Below are 17,600 nucleotides of genomic sequence, written 5' to 3' on the forward strand. Positions count from 1 at the left end.
CTTGTGGTTATTCCTGGTTTACTCTTTGGTAGATGCCCAGAGCAGTAGTGACTCTTGCACAGTTTATTAAGTGGCAGATGTAAGCCTTGGAGGTAGGCTTGTGACTTCAGGTCTCTGAGCTTTTTTGTGTCCATCAGATGAAAGAATTTAGTCTGTTACTGCTAGATGATTCAATTTTTGCTAATGCTCTTTCTTCTTCAGAGGTTCAGTCCTAGTGGACTATGCGCTCCCTCTTGGTTCTTTGCAGAGGTACTGGGAGCAGGCCACTCACCCAGCCGTGATGGAGGTTTTCCTCTCGGTTCTGCACAGCCTTTTTGTCATCGTCCCTCACATGAAGGAGAAATTCTCCAAGAAGCTCGGTAGGCCGCAAGCAAGTGTGGAAGTTGGAAGGGAGGCTGGCGCCTTAGGCAGTTGCTCAGGGTACTCAGAGAGAGTACAACCTGTGGGTGGAGGGTTACTCATTCGTTCAGAATCAACATCCACACTCTGCCTAGTGTTGCGTGGAAGGATATATCATCCAGCAATCAGAAGTCTTTAAAGGCAGTTCTCAAATTAATTGATACTTATCTGAGTCAAGAAGGTTCCAGATCAGAGCCATGGGTTAAACTGCTGTCTCAGAAAGTTGCTGTGAGACTCTGAGAAGTTAATTCCCTACCAGAAGCCCTAGGATAGAATACAGATTATCCTCAACACGAGCTGGGGCAGTGGTAGCTCTTGTCTAGAATCCTGCTCTTACAGGGGCCCGGAATGGGCAGGACAGTGGTCACTTTTAAGCAGGGTGAAGTGGGAGGGGGAAGACTAGGAGAGTCAGGCAATGCAGGGGACTGGGCCAGAGTCCCCAGCTAATGCGGAATGTTCATCAGAAAAGAAGGTGAACTTTTATTCAGCACTTGCTCTGAGCTAAGTATTTGTTAGATCTTCTATATACATATATCTTACTTAGTTTCACAGCAGGCTTTGAGGTATAGATATCGAAACTGAATCTCAGAGAAGGTAAGTTAGTGTCTCAAGGTCACGTTACTAGTTAGCGATGGAGCATATTTGAACCCAGGTCTGTGTGACTCCAAAAATAGCACCACTCAGACTTGAGAATCCCTGTAACAAGCCTGGCTTAAACCACTCTCTTTTTCCCAATTCTCGCAAGCTGCCTCATCCTTCATACGACTGGCCCTGGAACTGAAGGCTAGGTTCTGCAGTGGCCTGAGGTATGTATTGTCCCAAGGGGCCAAGTGTCCTTCTTGACTGGACAAGTGGAAATTTCTGACTGGTGTGGTTTAGTTATAGGACCGTGGAGGGATTGACACGGTGTCAGAATTGCTCAGCACCTGATGGTATAAGCTGGATGGGCTTCTTTTGCTTCTACTTATCTGGTTCTGATAAGACTCTCATTCCATGTGATACTCAGAAGGGCAGCTTTTAGCATCAAAACTGGAAGGGCTCTTAGAGGTCATTTGTCTAACCCTCATTTTATAGACCAGGAAGCTGAGGCCCTCACAGGGTAACTGATGCCATGTCCATCAAGAGGTCATAAATTCCAGAGGAGAGCCCAGCAATTCCGGAGGAGAGGCTCTCTTATATAAAGTAGAGAGGTTGCTGCTTCAATCTCTCTCATTAGGTTTCTGGAGCAGCCTTCCCATTTCTGACTTGCTACCTGTTTCTGCATTTGCTTGGCAGATTCCACTTGTTACTGCCTACAGTCCTCAGGGTAACCTCAGTGTAGTATCTAGCCCTCCTTCCGTATCTCTGGACAGAACAACTGACATTCAGGAGCGAATACAGGGATCCACCTGGGTTTAGATTCACAGTTTTGGATGTTTGTAATTCTCCTGAATCACTCATTTTGGGTTCAACAGTTTCCCCTTTTTCTAGTATTTGCTAGCCCCTTCCTGACCCGGGAGCACATTTTGTTTATATGTTTTATTAGTTTGGAGCTTAGTAGCTCCACTTACTTTTTTCAGGAAATTTTTCGTGAATACTTACATGGGCCAAGTGACTAAGTTACACCTGTGGGCAGCAGGTTCCATATTTACTTTTCACAGCCACCTCTAGACCTTCAACCTTCTCTACCAGGGCCATGGTTAGAATTTCCTTGGGCTCTGGTACAAAGCAGTGGTGCCTCAGTACCTGGCAGAGATAATGCTGTCCCAGCCAGAGTAGCAATGTCCTCTCTCTTGTTCTGTCTTCCTTTCCTCTCACTAAGTCACTCAGCCCTGAACCAGGTGTGTTCCAGTTTCCTGTACTACATGTGCATCAGCCTCCTCTCAGCTCCAGAGAAGACAGGACCACCTTCCCAAGAAGGTAAGATGCTGTAGTTTGACCACTCACGAGGTCCATGGTGGTGTCTTAGTGTCTGGATGTCTTGCTGATTGGCTGAGTCATAAGTCAGTACAGTAATAAGAAATCTTTGCCTAAAGCTACCCAGAAGAACCATGGAATCCTGGAACGACGGAACTATAAGCTGCTTCCTAGGGAGGGAGGTGAGGTAATAGATCAGCTCTCTGCCTGTCCAGGTGTGGTCTGGCCTGCACAGAGAATAGCGTGATGACTTCTGCCCTGGTGGCAGCCACGTCACAGCAGCCTCTTGTGCTTCCCAGCACCAGTCCCCTGCTTCTGGCCAGTTCTCTCTCTTGTCTGAATAGGGGGAGCCCCACTTCTGCCTCCTCAGACCCTGAGACCCAGATATCTTGTCGTATCTCAGAGCACCAGGAAGAGCAGCCAACCTTACTTACATGCAGACTGCATCTTTCTTTTACATTTCAGGAGAAAGGGCAGGTGGGTGTGCGAGGCTCAAGGATATTAATTTTGTTATGATCACAATGATCATAGTGTGCTTTGGTGGAAAAAGCAATAAACTTAGAATTAGGAAACCTGACCTGATTGCTGCCACATCTCAGTGGCACATTCCATCTCACTCTCTACTTGCCTGTAGGCCCATTGCATCGGCAGGGTGGGCCCTTTCATGTGACCTTTATCTTGGCCCCCTGCTTTCAGTTTCTCATCCTCCAACCGGTCTTCACCACCTGCTGGAGGGTCTATCCAAAAATCCAAGTCAACGTCTCAACTCCCCACGTCAACATCTCAACTCCCCTGGCCTTCAGCAGTCATCTCCAATCAGCAGTCTATCAGGCATTGTTTGACAGTGGTGGAATTTCCTCTGGTCTGCCTGTGGTGAAATTTGGAAAGTAAGGGTAATGTAGTGAATTTTCCATGAAGTTGAGTTTATTTGAAACTTAAGCTCTGAGGTCCTTTTCTTTCATATTCTTTTGGTATTCAAATGTTCTTTCTTGTAAGAAACAGAGGTTTCATGAGAAATGCAGGAATCTGCTCTCAGGTTAAAATCCACATTCTCTACTCCTCGTTCAAGGTCTTTCCCAGCCTACCTACAAATTACATCACCCAGTTCCTAAACCCTTGGCACTCCACATCTTTTCACTGATGGTCCAGTCACAGTGAGCTCCTTGCTGCCCGCTAAACATGATGTCCTCTTATGCCTCCAGGCTGCTGAACACCTTGCTTCCTGGCTTGGCAAGCCTCTTCTCTCCTTTCTCTGCCTGATTTCTGTTTACCCTTCACGGTTCCCTCCTCTTTGAGCTTGCCCTCCCCATCACAGGTGGCATGAGTCACTCTCTCTTCCACACTTGAACATGGCACTGATCATATGTCCTGCAATTATCTGTCTCATTATCTATTTTTTTCCCACCAGCTGCCAGCTACAGGAGGTAGGGCCCATGTGTCATAGCCTGGCCTAGAATAGCCACTCAGCGGACATTGTCAAGTAGACGAATGTATCCGAGTCCTTCCACATGTTACCTTCAGTCTTTCCTGAGAGACTAAGAGAGGGAGAAGAGGCTGATTGCCTTTTGTCCTGTGTGTGTCCTTGTGTCCTGTGCAGTACTCTGTATGTACAGACACGCATGTGACCATTACCTGCTCTCCTCTGTCCTTTGTGTGATTTTCTCCGGCCTGTTTCCTCCCCAGAGCTCTCTGCAGTGTCTGAGCTCCTGCAGCACGGGCTGCCCCAGATAAGCAGCAGGGGCCCTGAAAGCCTTGCTCTCCTGTCGGATCGCCAGTACGTGGAGGAAGCTGCTCGCCAGAGACAGTACTGCATCCTGCTCCTCTTCTACCTGGCCTACATTCACGAGGACAGGTCAGTGCTCAGAGCTGGCGACTGACAGTTAGTTCTGGAAGCTACATCTGTAGCCAGGTTCAGTTCAATAACTATTTACAGAGGCATCCTCTCCAGGTCTGGTGCTGAGCACCGGGGAAATGGAGATAAGTGAGAAATGGCGTGTATTCCTGAGGGGCTCACAGTTTGGAGAGATAGGTAGTCTCAGGAGTGAAGGACAGAGCCTTGAATGCTGATGAGAATTCCTTGATATCCCTGAGGGTGTTGTTTATGCACCAAAAAAATAGTAGTTTACTTTGGTTTTAAGAATTACTATACAATTTATTAAAATTTAAAATCAAAGTACTATTTTTCATTAAGCTTTTAAAAAATTATTGAGGTAAAGTTTATATAGCTAAGTTAACCATTTTAAAGAGGACAACTCAGTGGCACTGAGTATATTCACAGTGTTGTGCAAACCGTCTCTGTCTAGTTCCAAAACATTTCCATGACTCCAAAGTAAAGCCTCTTATCCTTTAAGCAGTCACTCCCCTTTCCTTCTCCTAAGCTTCTGGCAACTAGCATTCTGCATTCTGTCTCTGTGGACTTATCTATTCTGAACATTTCTGGTAGATGTGGTCATATGTATGTGATCTTTTGCACCTGCTCCTCCACTGAGCATAATGTTTTCAAGATTCATCCAGTAAGCATAATGTTTGCAGCAGGCATTGGTACTTCATTCTTTTTCATGGCTGAATACCATTATGTGTATACACCACAGTTTGTTTATTCCTTCATTCATTGATGGGCATTTGGGCTGTTTCCACCTTTTGGCTATTGTGAATAGTAATGCTGTGAATATGTGTGTACATGTGTTTGTTTGAGTACTTGTTTTCTATTCCTTTTCTGTATACACCACATTTAGAATTGAGGAGTCATATGGTAATACTATGGGTAACATTTTGAGGAACTTGTGAACTGTTTTCCAGAGGAGCTACAGCCCTGCCAGCAATGTTCGAGCAAGGGTTCTGGTTTCTCCATATCCTTGTCAAGACTTGTCCATCTTTTTGATTATAGCCATCCTAGTGGTTATGAAGTGGTGTTTGCATTGTGGTTTTGATTCTGTTCAGTTCGGCTGCTCAGTCATGTCTGACTCTTTTTGACCTCATGGACTGCAGCACCCTAGGCTTCCCTGTCCATCACGAAATCCTGGAGCTTGCTCAAACTCATGTCCATCGAGTTGGTGATGCCATCCAACCATCTTATCCTCTGTCATCCCCTCTCCTGCCTTCAATCTTTCCCAGCATCAGGGTCTTTTCCAATGAGTCAGTTCTTCACATCAGGCACCCAAAGTACTGGAGCTTCAACTTCAGCATCAGTCGTTCCAGTGATCAAGGCTGATTTCCTTTAGGATTGACTGGTTTGATCTCCTTTCAGTCCAAGGGACTCTCAAGAGTCTTCTCTAACACCACAGTTCAAAAGCATCAGTTCTCTGGCACTCAGACTTCTTCATGGTCCAACTCTTGAAATCGTACATGACTACTGGAAAAACCATAGCTTTGATTATACAGACCTTTGTTGGCAAAGTAATGTCTCTGCTTTGTAATATATTGTCTAGTTTTGTCATAGCTTTTCTTCCAAGGAGCAAGTGCCTTTTAATTTAAATTTTTATTAAATCTAATTAAATTTGGGGGGATGAAATTTGTCTATATTTTCTGTTGTCATTTGTTGTTGAGCATATTTTCATGTGCTTGTTGGCCATTTGTATATCTTCTTTGGAGAAATGTCTATTCAAATCTTGTGTCTAGTTTTGATTCAGATTGTTTGAATGTTTTTGTTGTTGAGTTTTAGGAGTTATCTATATATTCTGGATATTAGTTCTTTATTAGATTTGCAAATAATTTCTACCATTCTGTGGGTTGCCTTTTTACTCTGTTGATAGTGGTTTTGGATGCACAAACTTAAAACTTTCATAAAGTCCAGTTTATTTTTTTCTTTTATTCCCTGTGTTTTTGGTGTCATAACCAATAATTCATTGCCAAATTCAATGTCATGAAACTTTTGCCTTATGTTTTGTTCCAAAATTTTTTTTATAGGTTTAAGTCTTTCATTTAAGTGTGTTTCTATTTGGAGTTAATTTTTTTCTATCATGTTAGGTAAGATTCCAACTTTATTCTTTTGCATGTGGAAATCCAGTTTTCCCAGGGCCATTTGTTGAAAAGACTGTCCTTTCCCCACTGAATGGTGTTGGCACCCTTGTTAAAAATCATTTGACCATATGTATGGTGGTACAATACTATTAACTAAACTTGATTCAGATTTCACCAGTTTTCCTGTACTGTCCCTTTTCTGTTCTAGGATACAATCCAGGATACCACATTGCATTTAATATTACCTATTTTAAAATGTTTATCAGAGTCTTAATCTGATAGGTGAGACATACCCATGGTAGAAAATTTAAAAAGCATAAAAGGACATGTAGTGAAGTTGGTCTCCTCATCCACATCTTCCTTGCATGTACAAGTGTAGAAGTCTCCCTTCCCCAGAAACGAGCCCATTGAACACACAAATGTTTAGTGATAAATATGAGAAGAGAAGGGTGAACTGGCTGTCAAAGCAGGGCCTCCTGAAACCCCAAAGTAGCACCCTTCTTTTTAACACTGCTGTCCAGCTGCCTGATGCTTTACCTTCTAGGTGTGAGTGAGGAGCCTCTGTCCTCTAACAGATCCTTGCACAAAGCAGAGAACTGCGTGCTGTGCATGTGTGACAGTGCTTTGTTAAGTATGTACAGCACCCTCTTTGTGCAAGATGTCATTAGGCTGTGGACATGCTGGGACAGAAGGGCAGAGGGAGGCTGTGGCAAGGCCGGACAGCCATCTCTGCCTTTTTCACTCAGACTGTCCTTGGTTGACAGGTTTGTCTCAAAGACGAAGTTATTCATGGCTGTGCAAAGCTTCCTCCTATCTCTGCAGGACCAGGGTGAACGCCCTCCACTCCTGGTCTTCAGAGCTTCTGTCTGTCTGCTTGCAACCTGCCAGGACAAAGATGGTACCTTAGATGAGGTATGGACCAAAACTCCTGAGGCTTTTCCTCCTTCTCCTGCTCCTCTTTATTATGGTTCCTTGGAAGACTGTTTGGTTTATGTATAGAGATGTTGGGCGACAGAGAGATAGGGTGTGTTAGGGGACTAGAGGGAGACAGCGCTGACACATACAGAGCTCGTGTAACTACCCAGTTCTCTCAACAGTTCTGGGAGGCAGAGGTTACTATTTTCATTTTATTGATAAGAAAATCAAGACTTAAGGATTTCCCTCAAAGTCCAGTGGTCAAGACTCCATGCTTCCACTGCAGGGGGCATGGGTTTGATCCCTAGTCAGAGAGGAAGGATCCTGCACGCTGTGGACCTAAGTTAATTAGGTCCTAATTAACCTAAGTTATAAAGGTGAATTAGGTTAAAGGCTGTTTTCTTAGTACCACTTCTGGTTTGTGCAGGAGGAAAAAGGTATGAGATGTCTACAGATAAGAGTTTATGAAACAAGATGTATTGCTGGGACCTACATCATTGTTAGCCAGGCTGGTCTTGGATTACTTTGATGAGGTTATTTGTTACAGGTTTTCTCCCTCCAGCTTCTTTATAAACTCTTAAGGCTGGAGCAATCATTTCACAATATATACATTTATCAGATGATTATGTTGTATCTCTTAAACTTCAAAGTCCCTCAGTCGTGTCCGACTCTTTGTGACTGGACTGTACAGTCCATGGAATTCTCCAGGCTGGAATTCTGGAGTGGGTAGCTGTTCCCTTCTCCAGGGGATCTTTCCAACTCAGGGATCGAACCCAGGTCTTGTGCATTGCAGGATTCTTTACCAGCTGAGCCACAAGGGAAGCCCATACCTGAGCTATCAGGGAAACCTTAATCTTATGCAGTGTTATATGTTAATTATGTCTCAATCCTGGAATGTGAAGTCAAGTGGGCCTTAGAAAGCATCACTACGAACAAAGCTAGTGAAGGTGATGGAATTCCAGTTGAACTATTTCAAATCCTTAAAGATGATGCTGTGAAAGTGCTGCACTCAATATGCCAGCAAATTTGGAAAACTCAGCAGTGGCCATAGGACTGTAAAAGGTCAGTTTTCATTCCAATCCCAAAGAAAGGCAATGCCAAAGAATGCTCAAACTACCGCACAATTGCACTCATCTCACATGCTAGTAAAGTAATGCTCAAAATTCTCCAAGCCAGGCTTCAGCAATACATGAACCGTGAACTTCCTGATGTCCAAGCTGATTTTAGAAAAGGCAGAAGAACCAGAGATCAAATTGCCAACATCCGCTGGATCATGGAAAAAGCAAGAGAGTTCCAGAAAAACATCTATTTCTGCTTTATTGACTATGCCAAAGCTTTTGACTGTGTGGATCACAATTAGCTGTGGAAAATTCTGAAAGAGATGGGAATACCAGACCACCTAACCTGCCTCTTGAGAAACCTATATGCAGATCAGGAAGCAACAGTTAGAACTGAACATGGAGCAACAGACTGGTTCCAAATAGGAAACGGAGTACGTCAAGGCTGTATATTGTCACCCTGCTTATTTAACTTATATGCAGAGTACATCATGAGAAACGCTGGGCTGGAAGAAGCACAAGCTGGAATCAAGATTGCCGGGAGAAATATCAATAGCCTCAGATATGCAGATGACACCACCCTTATGGCAGAAAGTGAAGAGGAACTAAAAGCCTCTTGATGAAAGTGAAAGAGGAGAGTGAAAAAGTTGGCTTAAAGCTCAACATTCAGAAAATGAAGATCATGGCATCTTCATGGGAAGTAGATGGGGAAACAGTGGAAACAGTGTCAGACTTTATTTTTGGGGGCTCCAAAATCACTGCAGATGGTGACTGCAGCCATGAAATTAAAAGACGCTTACTCCTTGGAAGGAAAGTTATGACCAGCATATGAAAAGCAGAGACATTACTTTGCCAACAAAGGTCCGTCTAGTCAAGACTATGGTTTTTATAGTAGTCATGTATGGATGTGAGAGTTGGACTGTGAAGAAAGCTGAGCACTGAAGAATTGATGCTTTTGAACTGTGGTGTTGGAGAAGGCTCTTGAGAGTTCCTTGGACTGCAAGGAGATCCAACCAGTCCATTCTGAAGGAGATCAGTCCTGGGTCTTCTTTGAAAGGACTGATGCTGGGGCTGAAACTCCAATACTTTGGCCACCTCATGCGAAGAATTGACTCATTGGAAAAGACTCTGATGCTGGGAGGGATTGGGGGCAGGAGGAGAAGGGGACGACAGAGGATGAGATGGCTGGATGGCATCACTGACTCGATGAACATGAGTTTGGGTAAACTCCAGGAGTTGGTGATGGACAGGGAGGCCTGGTGTGCTGCAATTCATGAAGTCTCAAAGAGTCAGACAAGACTGAGCGACTGAACTGAACTGAAAACTAGGAAAAAAGACTTAATAGTGTTTAAATGGCAATACTCCTCAAATTGTTCTATAGATTCAACATAAGCTTCATCAAAATTCTAGTTGCCTTGTTTTTCTTTTCTTGTCTCAAAATGGATGAGCTGATCCGAAAATTTATTTGGAAATGCAAGGGACCCAAAATAGCCAAAATAATTTTGAAAAAGAAGATCAGGTTTGGAGGACTCACACTTCTTCATTTCAAACTTACTACAAAGATAGAGTAATCAAGATAGTGTGGTTCTAAATATGTCTAGGAGAGACATCCAGATCAACCGAATAGAGTTGAGAGTCCAAAAATAAACCCATAGGGAATTCCCTGTCTGTTCAGTGGTTAGAACTCAGCACATTCACTGTCGGGACCTGGGTTCCATCCCTAGTGGGAGAATTAAGGTCCCTCAGGTCAAAAATGAAAACAAACAAAAACCCCGAAAATAAACCCGTATATTTTTTATAAGAACAACAAAGACAATTCAGCAAAGGAAAAACTGCCTTTTTAATAAATGGTAAGAAATGAATCGCCAATCTATGTCCGATGCAGGATACAGCATGCTTTGGGCTGGTGCACAGGGATGACCCAGAGAGATGTTATGGGGAGGGAGGTGGAAGGGGGATTCATGTTTGGGAAGGCATGTACACCCATGGTGGATTCATGTCAATGTATGGCAAAACCAATACAGTATTGTAAAGTAAAATAAAGTAAAAATAAAAATTAAAAAAATAAGTAAATAAATAGTGTTGGAATCAGTTGCATATCTACATGCAACAGAACGGAGCTCGACCCTTAGCTCATATCATACACAGAAATGAACTCAAAACGGATGAAAGACCCAAGTGAAGAGTTAAAACTATGAAGCGTAAAATCATGAGAGTAACGTGCTCAGGAATTTGAGCTTTCTTATATGTGTATATTATTTTGAGTTATTTTGGAAGAGAGAGGTTTAATAAATGGTTTAACACACCTCCTCTTTGCTGTCTCTGTGCCAGGCCTTGTGCCAGGGCACAAATTAATCTGCCGCAGTCCCTGCCCTCAGACAGCTGAAGTCTAGTGTGGTAGGTAGACACATACACGCTGACAGTTGTGGCACACTGTGCTAAGTGTCATTATGGAGTGGGGGTTTCTCAGCCACAGCACTGGTGACATTTTGCACAGTCTTTTCTGTGGGAGGCTGTTTGGTACATTGCAGGATATTTAGCAGGATTCCTGCTCTCTCACACTAGATGCCACTAGCACTCCCCCAATCAAGACAATCAACAATCTAGACAGTCGAGACATTTTTACTGTCCCTTGGGGAGTGAAATCACCCCGAGTTGAGGGCCACTGTTACAAGGTAAGCACAGTGAGGATGCTTTTTTTGCTGGAGGGTGCCAGTGAAAATAACCTGGACCCTGAGAAGCCAGTACATTTTTTCCCAGTTACATCTTGGCTGTCTCTATTTGTTGGGGATTGGAGTCTCTTGGGGCCTCTGCAAGGTGTATTTAGCCTCTTTATTCTTTGCCTCCAGGCTGTGGTTGGCGCCATCAGAAAATTCCTAGAGGACACCCCAGACCTGCACCGAGTCTACACCCACCATCCGCTCCTGCTCAGGTTATTCCTGCTGCATCCAGAGCTGATGAGGAGGTTTGGGCACCGTGTCCTGGAACTTTGGTTCTCCTGGGAAGAGAGCAGCTGTGAGGAGCTGGACGGTGTCCCGTCTGCTGGGCAGCCCACCCTTCCCGCCAGCGTAGCAGCCCTGTTTCACATACTCAGGAGCAGCCCCAGCATCCTACTCATTTTGCTAGTAGGTGACCACTTGCTCATTTTTACAGTCAGAGGTGGTGGGCCCTCTCTCTCTGGTTTCCTGAGCTGGTTTCCTGAGGTCAGGAGGCACTCACAGCTGCTTCTACCCACCTCTGGACTTATCAGTGTTTCCATGCTAGTAGGAGGTCTTTTCAGCTGGCAGGTGCCTGGTAAATCCTTACCCTTTCCTAAGTCTGATGGATGTCTGCTCACTGAGAGATACGTGCCCCTCTAACCCTCAGGGGATATACCTCTGAAATGCTGACCTTTGTCACCATTCCCTCTCGCCTCCCTGTCTTAAGTATATTCTGTTAGCAAGGGTTTGATGTCACAGGGGACCCCTTGGGGCATGTAGTGGCAGATGTCTGATTGGCAAAGGGACTCAGCCTCTTTCCTGTCATAACTCTCAAGATAATGTTACATGTGCAACACTCTTCTTTGGGCATACCCAGAATTTTTTTTAATCAGGAGTTTATTGCATATTCCAGTGATTTTTTTGTGTGAAGTAAGACATTCCTATAATTTGTCAGGTTCATCAGTTAGATAAGGAAGCTGCTTGTATGCAGTTGATTTGATAGGGCCCACATTCATGCTTTGGCTCAAATTCTTCCTTGGATGAGGAAGAAAAGGGAATAAGGAACGGGTTAAAAACCATTAGTGCATAAGGAAAGAAAACAAGATGGGACACAGAGTAGCAATGGACAGAGCTAAGATGCTGGATTTTCTTTGCCAGATAAAGTATTCAGGGTCAGTTCCTCACACATAAGTATTTATAAACCTTTGCTGACCTGTTGAGTTAGGGATCTGAATAGATCTAAGTCTTTCAAAAAAGAAAAAATTCAGATCTTCTGAGGACGATACTAATCATAGTATCTTATTTTTTTCTTTTTAAACAGAATAAGAAATAGTTTTAGAGAGATTTGCCCAAGGTCACAAGAGCTAAGATTAAAACCCAAATTTTGATTCCGTATTGTTTTTTCCAGTAAACTGAGCTAAATCTCAGGACAAGAGGGAAACCAACCCTGACTTAGGGTTTCACCTAATGGGAGAGCTGTTTGTTTGAGCACAGGGAAGAATTAGACCTAGTTCCTGGCCCATGGGCCAGTGAGGGACTCAGATACAACAAACCCCTAACAACTGAAAGAAGTCTTCTCTGAGCTTTGGTTTCCTTATGTCTAAAATGGAGATAACATGGGGATAAATGAAAGAATACATAGGAGCACTCATGGTATGCTGTACAAGGTAGACTATCATTCACTGATTCCTTACTGACTCTGAACCAGATAAAGAATCTTAATCTCAGAAGGGCTTATTGAGGGCCTTCCCTTGTAGTACATTAGTTAAGAATCTGCCTTCCAATGCAAGGGATGCAGGTTTGAACCCTACTTGAGCAACTAAAATCCCACATTCCACCTGACAACTAAGCCACAACAAAGACATGATACAGCCAAATAAATAAACAGTTTTTTAAAAAAGGAAGACTTACTGAATTCTGAAGGTCATATAGCTAACAAAGGTCATGGCCATGACCGGAGCCTAAATAATGAGTTTTTACTAAATTAGATCCTAGAAACATCAGAGTTAAGAAAGAAGAGCAAGGAACAACTTTGTTGTTTGTTCATGTGTATAATTCCTACCATTGCTTCCCAGCTTCTAGCTGCAGGAGGGGAAAGAGTCTAAAAATAAGTGTTGGTACAATTTCTGTTTCTGATATGGGTAATTAACAGCTGAAAACAAAGCTGTTAATTGCTACTCTTACCAACGGGTGGTCTTTCACGTGGGTTGTTTATATGTAAAAAACAGTGATGTCATAGAAGCTCTGTTTGTTCCCTGCTTGGGCCATGTCTCTCTGGTCGGCCCAGTCCCAGAGTTCTGGACGACTCTGGACAGGAGAGGCTTCAGAGGGGGCCATGCTCCACCCAGAGCCTCCTCACTGACCCTACGGGTGGGGTGCACCCCTTCCCCTGGCATTCATCACAGTGCCCCCTTCGTTTGGCACTTTGAACATTCACTAACTTATGTTTCTAAGAGACCGGCTTTGGCAGTCAGGCAGCCGTGTGCTGGTGAAGGAGCAGAACTAGGAAACTAGTTTGGCTGTGGGTCCTGTGACCTCAGACAAATCACACCTCATCTGGCTTCAGCCTCACACTCTATAAAGTAAAACGGTTGATGGAAATGAACTGAGATTCCCTTTAGCCTTTTTATTCTGAGAGCCTCTCCTGCCAAAGATGTTTTCTGAGTCTCTGTGTGTATGTGTCTGTAAGTGCTGCGTCCAACTCTTTGCAACCCCATGGACTGTAGCCCAACAAGCTCCTCTGTCCATGGAATTTTCTAGGCAATAATACTGGAGTGGGTTGCCGTTTCCTATTCCAGGGGATCTTCCCAACCAAGTCCCTATAAGGTAACAAAGATGAAGTCAACCTCATCCCTGCCCTTCCTTAAATCATAGTGGCTATAGAATTTATAATGCCCCTGCTTTCTTGACAGGCAAACTAGTTAATCTGCCTCAGTTTGCTGATTTGAATAACTGGAGTAACACCTACTAGGAAAAATTATCATGAAGATACAGATAATGTATAAACAAGCATGTAACTACAGTTTAAACACAGAACAATACTTGACATTATTAGGTCCTGATTGAGTGATTGCTATTGATGTTGTCAATAAAAATTAATCAACAGTCTATCTCAGAAGGAAATGGCAAATTTATTTGAGCCAACCTGAGAATTATAACCTGGTAGACAGTCTTTCAGAAATCTCTGAGGGGAATTCCCTGGCAGTCCAGTAGTTAGGACTCAGTGCTTCTGCTATAGGGAGCACAGGTTCCATGCCGGGTCCAGGAACTAAGATCTTGCAAACCATGTGGTGTGGCCAAAAAAATAAATTAAGAAAGTAAAATAAAAAGCTCTGAGGACTGTTCTGCCCATAAGAGGTCAGGGCACAGTGATTTAAGTTTTTGAGACAAATGGTTAAATGACATATTATTGATCGTTTACACAATTTAAATGTATACATACAAAGGTAGTAGTGGATCACAGGTCATCATGGTCCCTTGCAGAGTTAGGAAGGAAGTTATCCCCTAAAGACTTACGAGTTGTGACCCTTGATGAGATTGAGAAAGAATGTTATCTCCTAAGGAGGTCTGGTTAATTCAGATGCACAATACACTATAAAAGGGGAGGAAGAGGCCCAAGCTAGCAAAGAAAATTGTATGTTCAAATGTTTCTCATTGTGCCATAAAATATGAATTATTTCGTCAGTATTATAGTTGTTTCTCTGGCAGCTGTGGGGGTTTTTAGAGAACTAAGCACAGACGCCCCTGTGCTACCCAGTGACCAGCACATCTGGGCTTGTCTGGCCAGTTGCCTGGAATCATGGTTCTGTGTGTCAGGAGCTAGGAGTCTGTGTGTGACACTGGTTTCGTGGCACCCAGCACCTCCCCCCCCCCCCGCCTTGTCCAAAGGAATTGGCCTGTTTGAGCTGGCAGATGCCAGCAACTCTCAATGGGATAGTCTCTGGTGTAGCTTCTGCTGACTTCCCCTTTAACATATACTTATTAACTCTGAAAGCAAATAAAAAGCAATGTTCTTTCCAGCCTTCTGAAACCAAGGCCTTTACTCCTTGGGGCAGAAATAGCCAGATGCCATGGTGGAGACAGGGCCTGATCTGGTCCTTGCTTCTCTTCCTGTGTCCTGAATCTGTCCTAACCCATCCTGTCCTTGCCCTGTGACATCTCCACCCCCACCCCCTTCTCCCTTAAGGCACACTCAGGTCCCTGCTTCTGAAATAACCTCTTCCTGGCCCTTGTACTTCCATGTGCAAGAGAGGGGCATCCTGGAAAGTAGAAAGAGCTCTGGGCTTGGAGTTGGGAGTGTGTTAGTCACTCAGTCCTGTCTGATTCTTTGTGATCCAAGTCCTACCCTTGGGACTGTAGCCTGTCAAGCTCCTCTGTCCATGGGGTTCTCCAGGCAATGATACTGAAGTGGGTAGCCATTCCCTCTCCAGGGGATCTTCCTGACCCAGGGTCTTCTGTATTGTAGGCAGATTCTTTACCATCTGAGCCACCAGGGATTCAGATCCTAACTGCCACTTACTAGTTTGTGTGAGCTTTGGCACATCACACAGTCTCTCTGAGCCTGTTTTTTCCCGTTTAGGATGGACTTGTTTGACAGGATGATGCATGGTAGGTCCTGAGTGAGTGCTTCCTTCCCCAGTTCTGTGACAGCATCATTTGGGGCTCTTCTCCAGCCCCTCTTCACTGCTCAACTGTACCCAGCTATAATGCCCTCTCAGCTCTGGCTTCCTTCTCTCCTGCTCAGGACCTCATTTGTTCCAGTCCCGTGGACATAGCCCGCAGGGTACTGATCGTACTGAAGACCTTTCTGAGGAGGAATGAAGATGTCCAAGTGGGCGGTCTCATCCGAGGCCACTTCCTGATGATCCTACAGCATCTGCTGATGGAGCATGGGTCCTCCCCCTCAGGAGGTCAGCCTGTAGCTGCTGGAGGCATGTTTAGACCTGAAGGAAGGTCACTCAGGAGTGGGCATCTCTACTGTGATGAGATCTGCTCTGGGAGAGAGAATCAGAGTTTTCTCTGCAAAAGAAAAGTCAGGCCAGTGGGGCATCAAGCGAGAAACTTTTATCTCCTTCTCTTGTGGGAGAGTGGGTGTTCAACGTACTTGTGTGTGTGTATGTGTGTGTGTCTGTGGTTTGAGTGTGCTTATGTTTCATGTATGCATGGGTGGGTGTGTTTGATGCATGCATGCCTATCCCCACCCTGCACAGCATGTGCTCAGAGCTATTTGTCACAAGAATGGCAGCCCCCAGTTGGGAAGAAAGAAGCGGTGAATGTTGGGGAGGTGAGGGAGGCAGCAACAGCCAGCAGGGGCAAGGGAGGGGGTGGATCTGTGATGGATTGGAGCTCCTGGTGAGATCTAAAAGGATGGTTTCCAAATCTAGAATGGGACTCCCTGGAGTCACAGAAGCTTGATATTTGGTATAGTGTGAAAGGCTAGGATTAGTCTGTTTTTTTCCTACTCTTAGAGAGCTGAACTTTAAAATTTTCAAGCAATTAAGAAGAAGTGGGTGGAGAACTATGGCTCACTTGGTCCAGTTCTATTGAGGACGGGGGTTTGGAGGCATGTTTAAGGGGATCTCAATTCAGTTCAGTTCAGTCGCTCAGTCATGTCCGCTCTTTGCGACCCCATGAACCGCAGCACGCCAGGCCTCCCTGTCGATCACCAACTCCTGGAGTTTACCCAAACTCATGTCTGTTGAGTTGGTGATGCCATCCAACCATCTCATCCTCTGTTGTCCCCTTCTCCTCCTGTCCTCAATCTTTCCCAGCATCAGGATCTTTTCCAAATGACTCAGCTCTTCGCGTCAGGTGGCCCAATGAGGCGTTGGATTTTCAGCTTCAACATCAGTCCTTCCAATGAACACCCAGGACTCATCTCCTTTAGGATGGACTGGTTGGATCTCTTTGAAGTCCAAGGGACTCTCAAGAGCCTTCTCCAACACCACAGTTCAAAAGCATCAATTCTTCTGCACCCAGCTTTATTTATAGTCCAACTCTCACATCCATATGACAACTGGAAAAACCATAGCCTTGACTAGGTGGACTTTTGTTGACAAAGTAATGTCTCTGCTTTTTAATATGCTGTCTAGGTTGGTCATAACTTTCCTTCCAAGGATTAAGCGTCTTTTAATTTCATGGCTGCAGTCACCATCTGCAGTGATTTTGGAGCCCAAAAAAGTAAAGTCAGCTACTGTTTCCCCATCTATTTGCCATGAAGTGATGGGACCAGATGCCATGATCTTAGTTTTCTGAATGTTGAACTTTAAGCCAATTTTTTTCAGTCTCCTCTTTCACTTTCATCAAGAGGCTCTTTAGTTCTTCACTTTCTGCCATAAGATTGGTGTCATCTGCATATCTGAGGTTATTGATATTTCTCCCGGCAATCTTGATTCCAGCTTGTGCTTCTTCCAGCCCAGTGTTTCTCATGATATACTCTGCATATAAGTTAAATAAGCAGGGTGACAATATACAGCCTTGACACACTCCTTTTCCTATTTGGAACCAGTCCGTTGTTCCATGTCCAGTTCGAACTGTTGCTTCCTGACCTGCATACAGGTTTCTCAAGAGGCAGGTCAGGTGGTCTGGTATGCCCATCTCTTGAAGAATTTTCCACAGTTTATTTTGATTCACACAGTCAAAGGCTTTGGCATAGTCAGTAAAGCAGAAATAG

At 44.3% G+C, this 17,600-nt stretch overlaps 1 protein-coding gene across 11 annotated transcripts in view; it reads left to right on the forward strand.

Moving 5' to 3' along the window:
* MEI1 (meiotic double-stranded break formation protein 1) overlaps positions 1-17,600 on the forward strand; it is a 55,545-nt gene that overhangs the window by 24,107 nt on the left and 13,838 nt on the right. For all 11 annotated transcript variants that reach the window (XR_006059488.2, XR_003588943.3, XM_060413595.1 and 8 more), the window contains 7 exons: positions 248-359; positions 1,145-1,205; positions 2,201-2,298; positions 3,979-4,147; positions 7,020-7,167; positions 11,078-11,353; positions 15,672-15,837. Coding sequence is in view for 9 of the 11 variants with exons in the window: in XM_060413595.1 (XP_060269578.1) it covers positions 248-359; positions 1,145-1,205; positions 2,201-2,298; positions 3,979-4,147; positions 7,020-7,167; positions 11,078-11,353; positions 15,672-15,837 (1,030 nt within the window). In the remaining 2 variants the exon portion in view is untranslated. The remainder of the gene's footprint in view (positions 1-247; positions 360-1,144; positions 1,206-2,200; positions 2,299-3,978; positions 4,148-7,019; positions 7,168-11,077; positions 11,354-15,671; positions 15,838-17,600) is intronic.

The sequence above is a fragment of the Ovis aries genome, chromosome 3 (assembly GCF_016772045.2).
Source record: "Ovis aries strain OAR_USU_Benz2616 breed Rambouillet chromosome 3, ARS-UI_Ramb_v3.0, whole genome shotgun sequence".
In the NCBI taxonomy this organism is placed as follows: Eukaryota; Metazoa; Chordata; class Mammalia; order Artiodactyla; family Bovidae; genus Ovis; species Ovis aries.